This window comes from Geotrypetes seraphini, chromosome 1 (genome assembly GCF_902459505.1).
Source record: "Geotrypetes seraphini chromosome 1, aGeoSer1.1, whole genome shotgun sequence".
NCBI classification, from domain to species: domain Eukaryota; kingdom Metazoa; phylum Chordata; class Amphibia; order Gymnophiona; family Dermophiidae; genus Geotrypetes; species Geotrypetes seraphini.
The window spans coordinates 343,773,087-343,785,657 of NC_047084.1; the positions used below are offsets into that span (position 1 = coordinate 343,773,087).

Here is a 12,571-nt window from a genome sequence, read left to right on the forward strand (position 1 = left end):
CTCTCTTCTTCTGGGCATCGACTGGTCAATTTCTCTTTGTGGGTGTCTTCATTGAGGTCTTCTGCTTCTTGTTCTCCCTTCGATGTAGGAAACCTACTTGTTTCATGATGTGAGGCAAATAGTGTTCTCTGGTTTGTGAGGATCTCTGTAGATATTCCTATTCATGAAAAGACCTCTCAAGCATTCACTGCTGTGCTGGTTTCTATATTGTATAATACAATGATTTCCGGATAGTGGGTTATATGATCCAGAATATACTTGTTACCTTGTGTGGTTCACTTCAGTGGCATCACAAAATCCATGACACTCTTTCAAATGGATTTTCAATGATGGGCTTATTCATGAGAGGGGCAAATAAAACGCTTGCAGGAGAGTTCAACTGGCAGATTGGGCATGATTGACATCCTGCTCAGAAAAATCAGTCATGATGTGCTCCAGGTTTTCTCTTCCCCCTAACAAATGATTGTGAGCCAGTTGCATTACTTGCCTATGGTAGGACTGAGGGACTAATAACTGTTTACTTTTCTTCTTCTAGGATTCCCTTAGTTACCCTATATAATAAATCACTTTTCATTATAAAACATGAAAGACCTGCCATAGTGACTGTGACCTACAAATTTCCCATCTATCACTAGAACAATAACTCAGGCCTCTATGAAAGAATCATATGGGCACTGGCAAGGACCAGGTGGAGTTTTCACAGGCAGCGGCTGTCATCATTCATTCATTTATTTATTGCTTTGATGTAGTAGCCAAAAGACAATTTTGGGGTGATCCAACAGATGGGTTGGGCGAGCGCAGATTTTCTCTCCCTTCCCCTCCATGAAATTTAAAAAATAAATATCTGATCTGGCAGGGAACCCCAAGCCCTGCCTTCCAAAAACAAGATGGCCTGCTGACCCATGTTTAGAGAATCATGACAGTCAGGAGCAGCTTTTTGAGCCACCATAACTGGCATCAGGCATGCTCAGTTCTCATGCATAACCTGAGCATGCACAAGAATTGAGCATTCCCAAAGTGCAAGTATAAAGGGGTATTAAAAATTAAAAAGATAATGCTCACCGTGCAGAGGAGAAGATAATTTTTTTTTTTTTTGTGGAGCAGCAGAAATAGTGCAGCACACGTGTCTATTGGTTGCCTTGGTAACCAGGGTAAACATTCTACTGGCTGCTGTTGTGGTAGTCAGGAAGGAAAGTATGCGTTGGCTGAATGAACATGTGAGTAGCTTGTTAGATGGAGAAGGTTGTTGAAGAAAACTAGTATGTTTGGTGTTGGATATGATAGGATGAGTAAAAGAAAAATGGAAAATGCATTAGGTGTAAGTTTACGGGTGAGTGTAGTGCGTTCTGAGTGAAAACTCAATGCGGTTCAATTTGAAGAGCTTTGATTGTCTCAGGTTGAATGTTTAAATGGGATTTACTTATTTTGAGGTGAGAGATTGTTTGACATTGACAATGGGAAAATATTTTTAAATGCAGAGGTATGTGAAGAGCCCTGTGTAGGCTCCTGAGAAAATTAGAGTCATGTTATAGGAAGCAATATTTTATTGTGGATTAGGATTTGATTATTGAACAGAAAACAGAGGGTAGGGTTAAATGGCCATTTTTCTCGACAGAGGAGTGTAAATAGTGGAGTGCTGCAGGTATCTGTATTGGGACCGGTGCCATGCAACATATTTATGAATGATCTGGAAACTGGAACGACGAGCGAGATGATTAAATATGCAGATGACACTAAACTGTTCAAAGTTGTTAAAACGCATGTGAGCTGTGAAAAATTGTAGGCAGGCTTTGGAAGACTGGGCATCCAAATGGCCGATGGAATTTAATGTGGACAAATGCAAAGTGATGCACATTGGGAAGAATCACATTTACCAGATGCTAGGGTCCACCTTAGGGGTCAGTGCCCATGAAAAAGATCTAGGTGTTATCATAGACAAAACACAAATCTTTCACCGAATGTGCAGCAGTGGTCAAAAAAGCAAACAAGATGCTAGGAATTATTAGAAAAGGAATTATAAGACTAAGAATGTAATGCCTCTGTATCGCTCCATGATGTGACCTCTCTTTGAGTATTGCATTCCGTTCTGGTCACCGTATCTCTAAAAAGATATAGCGGAATTAGAAAAGGTTCAAAGAAAAGCAACCAAGATAATTAGTGGGATTAGAACTCCTCTCATATGAGGAAAGACTACAGAGGTTAGGGCTCTTCAGCTTAGAAACAGACAGCTGAGGGGAGATATGATTGAAGTCTACAAAATCCTGAGTGGGTACAAGTGAATCAAATTTTTACTCCATCAAAAATTACAAAGACTAGGGGGCGCTTGTTGAAGTTACAGAGAAATATTTTTAAACCCAATAGGAGGTTAACATAGTTGGTTTAAAAAAATAGTTTGGACAAGTTCCTGGAGGAAAAGTCCATAGTCTGCTATTGAGACAGGCATGGGGATCAGTAGCATGGAATGTTGCTACTCTTTGGGTTATGCCAGGTACTTGTGACCTGAATTGGCCACTATGGAAACAGGATACTAGACAGATGGACCATTGTTTTGACCTAGTATGGCTATTATGTTCTTACAAGTGTTCATAATCAGGACAGGGAGTGAAGTAAAAAGCTTGGAGAGAACCTTGTAAAACTGCTTTCTGAAAGCTTGGTAAACAAGTAGCAGATCTGTATTTACTACTCAGCTCAATATTGAAAATGAGATTTGCTTTGAAAGTGGCCACTGTAGTCTGAGAGAGATATAATCTCAGTAACAGTCTCTCTCAGAAATAAACTCTCTCAGTATCTGACATATTGTAAAATAATGCAAAACTATACAAAAATGTACTCAGGACATACAGCAAATCTATCATTACAGCATAGCTTCCTAGGAACTACCTAGAAACAGGCTGAACTATTAAGTATATTGTGATCGCTTCTCGGCCTTTTGGCTATGATCAAGTGTATTATCTGTTCTTATCAGTTTAATAAGTATGTTGTGAACCTTAGAACATCAATACACCTATTGAGAAAAATGAATCCAGATTACTACAGATCCTTACATATAAACTCCTTGCTAACAGACTATCTGGCCTTGATCACTCACATACAACTCAAATAGACCTTCACCAAATAGAAACTAACTGATCAATACTCAGCTGGCAAGGGTAAGTTTGTTTTTATACATTGACCATTACTGGCTAAGTTAGACCCAAATACTCAAATCCAGGCCATGGCACCCACTCTGAATATCTGGGTCTGACCGGACTGCTGCTGGTTGCCTAAACTTATGAAGGTCCCATCCAATATTCAAATATCAGCCAGAACCCACATAAGTTCCTGTTAAATTTTCTGCTGATGCAGTTCTTCCCTCCTCCCAAGCAGGATCCCCCAATCAAGACCTCCTCAGACAAGCCCTCCTTCAGCAAGAATCACCTTACAATCAATCCCCCCAATCTGGCCCTCCGCAATCAAACTTCTCGAGCAGGCCTTCCCCCCCCTCCCTCCCCCAATAAGGACCCACGGAAGAGACCCCCCAGCAAGCCTGCCCCCAACATAAGACCCCTGTATCTCTGGTGTCCAGAGGGGGGTATTCCAAGCAGGATATATTCCTTCTCATCCATGCCTCTATTAGCTGCCTAAGTTAAAATGCCTGCCACTGGCTCTAGCAGTTGTCTTGTGGTTCTACTGCTAGAGGTCAGTCTTGCATAGAAGGGCAAAGGAAGCTCCATGTCATTTCCTTCCCTCATGTCTAGCATGCCCTCTCTATAATCATTTCCTCTCTCCCCCCCCCCCCTCAACCTCTCTCTTAAACACACAAAGAAATTTTGCATATCTTCTTTACTTCCTTATCTTTATTTTACTTATTAAACTTGATTCACTCACCACCTACGGAAAAGATGCTGTTTAAGAAAAGAGGGGAGAAGAAAGAGAAGGAAGATGGTACACATGGATGGAGGGGAGGAGAAAAGCAGAGAGAGTGAGGATATGATGTAAATGAATAGAAGGGAAGAGAAGACATGGAACAGTAGACAGAACTGAGAAGGAAGCAGAACAATTGAAGAAAGATGAATTTTAAAAGTTAATACCAAAGATGGATGTAGGGCAAAAAGTGAAGGAGAAAAAACAGCAAATGGATAAGAAGGCCCTGGAAATAGAGTTAAGGGCACAGACAGAAGGAAGTGCAACCAGAGACTGGGGAAAAAATGATTCGAACAACAAAATCACTAGACAACAAAGGTAGGAAAAATGATTTTATTTTCAATTTAATGGTTGAAATATATCTGTTTTGAGAATTTGCATCTGCTTTCTATATTTTGCACTGTTCAGGAAGAAATGCATTTGTTTCTGTTTCTCTGGTACTGAACTGCATGCATGCAGAGTCTAGCATCTTAGGGTTTTGTTTGTGTAGGGTTACCATATTTTTCTCCAGGAAACCCCGGACACATGACCCCACCCCATTCCGCCCCAGCCCCAGCCCCACCCCCACGAAGCCTCCTCTCTTCTTCCAGACGAGGACCTGGAGAATGCGCGGATGTGTGTGACATCATCTGTGCATGCTCAGAAGCCCTCCAGATGTGGCCGGTGCTCGTTGAGACTGTCCAAAATCCAGACAAATGCAGAGATTTGGAAAGTCTGTCCTTGAGCCCGGACAGTCCTCTAAAAAGAGGATATGTCCAGGTTTTCCCGGAAGTGTGGTAGCCCTACGTTTGTGAATATTAGTACTGTACTTTTAGTTTGTACTCCTGCATTTGCATAGAGTTTATCTGTGTTCTGCATGTATGATCAAGGCCAGGGGTTCTGGTAGGCATGAATGTCGAGAAGTGTTATTGGTGTCATGGCCCAAAGTAGGAACATATAGTATTTGTCAGCTCTCCTTCACCCCTTTTGGACCCAAAATGGCCCTCACTTTATGGAAGCGGGCAGGAGAGAAGGGGCATATGCTTTTTGGAAGCAGCAAAGAGAGAGGGGCAGAGGTAGGATGGTATTTTGCACACAGTACATGGGGAACACGCATTATTTTCTCTTTTTCTGCTGTCAAAAAACATTCTGTGCCCCCAAACTGCTGCTCAGAATACATTACGACTTGTCTGAAATAGTTATAATCTTCTTAAATTACCAGCACTAAAGGGATATTTTCTTGCCAAACCCTTCCAATTCACTATTTTTGAAACATATTTTATAGACTGATTTCTATGCATGTAAATCTCAAAGGGGGATTGTAGAGACATGGTTTGGATGGAACGAGGATGGGCTTATGATTTGGTCATTTTTCTGCAATAATTGAACATTTTAGAAAAAGTCCATGGCACTGTTTGGATGTTTGGGACTAGACCTGTTTTAAAAACACATAAGTGCCACCTAAAAAATTGGCACTGACTAGAACTGCACTTAGTGCAATTCTACAAGGTGTGTGTACCTTTTATAGAATTGCACTTAGCACCTGCGTGCAATGCATAACTTAAGCACACCCATTAAGGTCAGCTAAAGCCAGGCCTAAATGTCTGCGCCTAAGTTGCGTACAGATCGGATGTATTCTATAATAATGCACATAACTTTTAGGAACACCCCCCTGGCCACGCCCCTATTCAAATTTGTGCACTGACATTGGCGCATGCTTTTTATAGAATCACACTTTCAGAGTTGTGTGCATAACTTAATTAGCACAATTAGTGTCAATTATGAGGTGTTCATTGGCAATTATTGGCACCAATTAGGCTAATTAATCAATTAAATTGTTTGCACACATTGGCTACATGTGCCAATATGAACACACAACCTTAGGCGCCATATACAGAATTTGTAGAACAATACACAATCAATTTTCCACAGATGCCACTTTTGATGGCTCCTATGATCTAGATCAGTGTTTTTCAACCTTTTTACACCTGTGGACCGGCAGAAATAAAAGAATTATTTTGTGGACCGGCAAATTACTAAGACTGAAATAAGAAAAACACATTTCCGCTCCGTCTCCGCAAGCTCAGTCCCCGCAAACCATCTGATCCCATCTGCACGCCTCAGTTATGATTTTATATTGAACGTATTCCAGTACCTCCCCTCTTTTCCCCATCTTAATCCAGCAGATACCTTCCATCACCCTACTCCCTCCATTCCTTATTCAGCATCTTCTCCTTGTCTCCCTATTTCCCCCTTCACCATATCCAGCATATCTCCTCTGTCTCCCTACTCCCTCTACCCATGTCCAACATCTTACTTCTGTCTTCATACTCCACCCTCCTCCTGTTCAGCATTTTCCATGTCTCTCTGCCCCCTGCAAGGTCCAGCATCTGTCTTTGTGTCCCTATTCTTCCAACTCCCACCTAATTCCAATAATTATCCTCCCCCAAGAGGATCCACCATCTCCCTTCTGTCATACCAATTCCCCCCTGGGTCTACCTCCCTTTCCCACAACACGTGGGAATCCAGCATCTCTTATTCCCTCTCTTGGCTGTTGGCCCCAGAGTGACTCTAGTGTCACAATGGCTGGTCTCACCATAACTGACACTAAATCGGAAGAAGCCTGGTTCTTAACTCGCATCAGTTTACTTACAGTTCCCTTGCCCAGAAGTCTGGAAGCAACTTGAAAGGCTCATTCTTCATTCAGGGTTAAGCCCAATAATGCTGCTGTCTGCCTCCCTTGCTCGCTAGTACTTGCCTCAGACAAGCGCTGAACTGCAGTGGCAAGGGAGCCACCCATTCCATGGGGCTTAGGGATGTCTCTCCCGAACTTGACTGCTATCAGCCTTGCCTTCAATTGTTGTCCCGCTAAATCAGACGGCTAGAACGAAGACAGAAGCCGCGGGACCTTTCCTCTTGCCTGCATTGTTATTCGCTACAAGCTCTGTCGGTCTCAATCCTGCCCCTTAAACACAGGAAGTCACTTCAGAGGGGGGCGGGATCAGGATCGGCAGAGCCTATAGCGATGCAGGCAAGAGGAAAAGTCCCGCGGCTTCTGTGTTTCTTTTTGCTGTCCATTGTAGCAGTACCGCAGCCGATCCTAATGCCAGCCCTGGAAGGGAAAGGAGAAGAGATGCCCGACAGGAAATTTAACCGGGTCAATCTCGCTGGCCCTCCGCAGACCAGCAGAAATTTTCTGCGGACTGGCACCGGTCCACGGACCAGCGTTTGAAAAACAGTGGTCTAGATGACAATTGCAAACTGATGATTCAATACTTTCTCTGCCTCTTTCACCACTATGCTCACATGCTCCTTCACAGCATGGCAGGATATGCAAGAATAAATTTAATATTACATTGCATGAATTTTGTGCACATGGGGTGAAACTCCTGCCTCCATGCCACAACTCCCACCAAATAGTCTAAAAACATTTAAATACTTGGGAAGGGGGGGTGAGTTTATGTGAGCATTAATTTCTTTTTCCTATATGTTGACATCAAAGCCATGTTATGGACTTAGTTCAGGATCCTCACGATAGTTCATAATTTCATAGCAGCAGTAATTCAATGACCAAAGCAGTGTGCACATTCCCTGTGAAGTAGGTCCTAAGACTGCATTTGGTGCCAGTTCCTGTGCCAGCCACAACATCAGGAAGTCAATTTTCCAATTCTCGCAGTGACTAGGGCAAATCAACTAATCTTAGATTATTCCTAGGATATCTGTTTTCTAGGTCATCAAATTTAGCTTTGTAGGGCTCTAACTTTTTCTGCATGGTCATGAGCTGCAAGCTGGTCTTCCTTACAGTCTTTTCAACATCACCTATACATTGCTCACATTCTCTCATACATCTGCCAAATTATGCAACTGATGCTGGCTTACAAGTGTGTTCAAAATGGCCATGGAGAGCCACAGCTACGGCTGCAGTAAGTGTTGGTAAGGTGATATCACTAAGTCCCAGCCTATTCTCCGTCTGACCTGCCCTATTTGGTTCTACTAGCTTACCTCTGTCTGTCTTTTCTCTGTATTTTGCCAGTCCTCTCAGTTTGCTCCTTCAACATATATCTGCCCATGTGTTAGAAAAGACTGGAAACATCTTTTATTCATGGCTGTAGTGCAATACGAGCCTGGTGAATGCAGGTTATAAGGAGAAGGGCCAGGGTGCAAGAGATACCGGTCCTCTCATACAGGATGTTTCACATGCCCCAACTAATGAATTAAGCAGCTTGACCTTTGGATTCACTCCTCCAATACAGGCAGTCATCAGGACTTAACCGTCCAGAAACCAGGGTGGGGTCTATCGTAACAATACAAAAATGAATTGTCAACAAACCGATAAAAATAGTTTACTACATTATCACAGTTATAATTCCAAGATTTTGCAATAATATGCATTCGAGAGAGCTTCAGGATTATATTGCCTGTGTTGAAATAAAAAAGATGTTACATACAAGTGCACGTTATGGGGAAGAGGTGTATTAAGACATAATAAACCATAAGGGGTTCTATCATTAGCAATATCCAAAAAGAATAATACAACAACCTAGAACCTAGAGAAATACTTTTAAATTATAAACAATGTACATCAAAACCCTGCTGTGCCTGTGTTTTGTTTCACTCTTCTGGAACGAATTTTGTGAAGAAAATAATTTTGCATTATTGGAAGTATTTAAATGTCCACATTTTGCATTTCACATTTCAATGTTGAAGAAATTTAAGAGATGTTTTGGTGCATTCTCTCAGAGGAACCTGGAAAACTATGAAAATAGAAGAGAGGGACCTTACCAATGTGGTCATTATTTAGGCTCCCTTTTATCAAGCTGCGTTAGGGGGTTTATTATTGCTGGTTGCTACCGTAAAAGCTCCAACGCTCATAGAATTCCTATGAGCGTCGGAGCTTTTACCGCAGCGTCCAGTGATTTTTAAAAAAAACCCTAACACCGCTTGATAAAAAGGGGTCTTAGTTTGTCCCTATACAAAAGAAATAACAGAATTTGTTCATCATGATTTGAGATTCTGCCATGAGTTGACATCTTGAACAAACTGTGCTTTCTATAATATCAAACCGTATATTGGGCAAAGAATGAGATTGAGAACATTAAAGGAAAAGGCAGACTGGGCCAGATTCTATATACTGCGGCCAAATCTGTGCACATTGCCAATTTGCACATGAAACTTAATTACTGGCACTAATTAGACTTTATGAGCACAACTTTCTAAGCATACTTTATAAAGAGGTGTGTGTAAATTCTAGTGTGCAGATCTCAAAAGGGTGTGTGTGCGGGGGAGAAGCATGGGTGGGTCGTGTGCATTCCTAAAAGTTAGGCATACCATTATAGAATACGCTTGATCCACGCACTTTAGACGCAGGCATTTAGGCCTGGTTTTCATAGTCACGTGGAAGGCCACTATGCGTGATTCTATGAACTACTCCTAACTCCAGAGGTGATTTATAGCATTGTACTAAACGCTGAACTTTTCAGCATTGATTCTTTAGAATTTGGGCCATTTAGTATAATATTGGCAGGAAACCTCCATTCTTTTTCAGATTTAAAATATCTTATTATTGAACAATACCATCTAATTCATGAGGAGAATCTAGCTTATTTTTTATTATTTCAATAAGAATAAGAGTTTATATTCCAGTGGGAAAGTTTGATATCAAAAGGTTTGAACCTGGACGTCGAATATCACATTTTTTTATTAATATCTGATTGGTAGAATTCCCTTTATATCCACATGAATAGTAAAAGTGTGCAGCAAGCAATGGCCATGGTCAGTCAATGGAAGAGAATAACACGGGGACAAAATTCATCACCGTTTCTGTCCTCGCGGACAACCGCAGGAAACCATCCCCATGTCCTTTTTTAAGGATATAGAGAGAAGAATCAGAGTACGAATGGGCACAACCATTGACCCTCGAGCCTTGCATTGAAGAATGCTGGTGCAGAAGGAATAAGGTTGAGATAGACACTAAAGAATGACACTAAAGAAGGACACGGGATGGTTCCCAGCCACTGACCCCCAAGCCTTGCATTGAAGAATGCTGGTGTAGAAGGACTGAGGTTGAGATAGACACTAAAGAATGACACTAAAGAAGGACACGGGATGATTCCCAACCACTGACCCCCGAGCCTTGCATTGAAGAATGCTGGTGTAGAAGGACTGAGGTTGAGATAGACACTAAAGAATGACACTAAAGAAGGACACAAGATGGTTCCCAACCACTGACCCCCGAGCCTTGCATTGAAGAATGCTGGTGTAGAAGGACTGAGGTTGAGATAGACACTAAAGAATGACACTAAAGAAGGACACGGGATGGTTCCCAACCACTGACCCCCGAGCCTTGCATTGAAGAATGCTGGTGTAGAAGGACTGAGGTTGAGATAGACACTAAAGAATGACACTAAAGAAGGACACGGGATGGTTCCCAGCCACTGACCCCCAAGCCTTGCATTGAAGAATGCTGGTGTAGAAGGACTGAGGTTGAGATAGACACTAAAGAATGACACGGGATTGTTTCCCGCGGTTATCCACGGGGATGGGAACGGTGATGAATTATGTTACCTTGTCATTCTCTTGTCAATGGCAAGCTTTAATTTTCTTTGATTTTATTTTTTTTGTAATATGCCTAGCATTTGCTCTGTTTTTATTTGCTTCTTTCAATCCTATCCCTTAGAATTGAATAATATGGCAGCTGTTCCCTAAAGAAGCTCAATGTACTGTATATGGGCAATATCAGTGCTAAGATTGAACTGTATATATAGCACTGATTACCTAAGTAGCGAAAGTGAATAGAACAGTGAAGTTATAAAGACAGCTTTTCAATTTATTTTTTTTTCAGTTGTTTTCAAAAATGCTCTTGGAGATAAGTCATTTCGAACCTTTTGCAATTAAAATCTATTAATGTTGTAAGATCCTGATGTGATATAGAAAAGTGAAAATTGATCGAGAATAAAAGAGAAGTCAGAGGTTGCCATATATTTACAGTACTGAAATGAGGCTTGGGCTCTTTTAAATTAGCTCATTTTTTTAATTTATAAAATTATTTCAGTTTGTACAGCAGATGACCACTATTAACACTGCAAATCATTTACAACAAATATTTTTCATAGAAATGTAAGTAAGAAGCAAAAACTGTAAGTTTACCTTAAACATGTTTTGGGGATTAGAATATGTATTGTATTGCATTTGATATACCGTTTGTACATGAGTATTAAGCAGTTTACAAAATTAATACAGTAGATACATTAAACTAACCCCCTCTTCTACGAAACCACGCTAGCAGTTTTTAACGAAGAGAGCTGCGCTGAATGGCCCGCGCTGCTCCTGACGCTCATAGGAGCTCAATGAGCGTTGGGATCAGCGCGGCTCTCTGCACTAAAAAAACAGTTTCGTAGAAGAGGGGGTAAAAGTGCCTAAGAGAAAACAACATTTGTAAAATAAAGATAACATAGAAAGGAGGAAAGAGGGAAGAAGACACCCCAGAGAAATACTCAGAACATTAGTAGCAAGAACAGAAAAGATTCAAGAAGCCTGAATTACTATGGTTACTTTGAAAAGAAAAGAAAACATAGAACAGTAGATCTAACAAAATAAATATATGTTACAATATCAAGCACAATCTAAACTAAAGTGCCTAAGGAAGAAGTATTAAGTATATAATACTTTATATAAATACAATAACAAATAGATAAAAAAGTAAAAGAAGTAAAAATAAGAAATAAACAGGAAAGCAAAATTAAAAACATAACCTAGCAAATAAAGTAGACTAAAATTTAAATCCAAAATAAATTACTCTCTGTAGAAAAATCAAGCTTCAGTTTGGTCCAATAGAGCACCATGTTGCCGATAATATTGTCAGATGGGTGAGAAAGCTTTGACCCAATGTACTCCTAGAACATGGAATACATTACGCCAAAAGTCATTGCTCCCACAACAAATCCTTGGGCTCCGACACACATGTGGATGAGATGTATACCTTCTGGTCTCCTCTGTTCTTCAGCTTTTACAGACCATAAACCACCACTGCTAGAAAACTAGCCATTCCTATGAGGAAAAAGGGAGACTCATGGGTTTTGCGGATCAGTTTGTTGATTTGGCTGTCTCTTTTCTCAGGCGATCCCCATCTTGTCTGAAGACATCCTGAATTAACGTATATGTACACTCTTAATCTGGGCCAGCCAAAGAAGTTGATCGCTCCTGGTTTTTCCCATGGCATCAGTTATACCGCTCTGATTTTTACCATGCACGCCAGGGAGGCAAAACCAGGTCTTTAGTGCCTGACTTCTGCCGAGCACTTTCACAGTCAGTCTGAGATCTATGTGACAACCGCCACCCTCCCGTAACGTGAAAATAAAGGACCCCTTTTTCAAATCCGCAATAGCACGTCCCAGCACAGCAAATGTGGCACAGCACAAAGGAATTGAATGGGCTGCTTTGCATTTGCCGTGCCAGGAATTGCTACTGTGGCTTTGTAAAAGGGGTCCAAATTCAAGTATTGGAACTAGTTTCTATTTAGAGTAGGAATTATGTCCCCCTTTTACTAAGCCACAGTAGAGGTTTCTACTGTGGCCTGGGGTGCTAAATGCTCCAATGCTATGTAGATACTCATAGGCTGTAGTAGAAAGAAGGCCTATACTAAAATAAACTAAAATAGAAAGAGGATGGGACTTGATATACCATATATACT

At 41.2% G+C, this 12,571-nt stretch overlaps 1 protein-coding gene and 1 pseudogene across 2 annotated transcripts in view; both read left to right on the forward strand.

The window, feature by feature from the left end:
* The first annotated feature begins 1,178 nt into the window (after positions 1-1,178).
* Positions 1,179-12,571, forward strand: part of EPGN (epithelial mitogen) — a 136,048-nt gene continuing 124,655 nt past the window's right edge. Inside the window, exon 1 of one of the 2 annotated variants that reach the window (XM_033940629.1) lies at positions 1,179-1,217. Coding sequence is in view for 1 of the 2 variants with exons in the window: in XM_033940365.1 (XP_033796256.1) it covers positions 4,188-4,221 (34 nt within the window). In the remaining variant the exon portion in view is untranslated. Of the gene's footprint in view, positions 1,218-4,148; positions 4,222-12,571 lie in introns of those variants that run through there. The other variant, XM_033940365.1, reaches the window with a different exon arrangement.
* LOC117352773 lies at positions 2,914-3,009 on the forward strand (annotated as a pseudogene).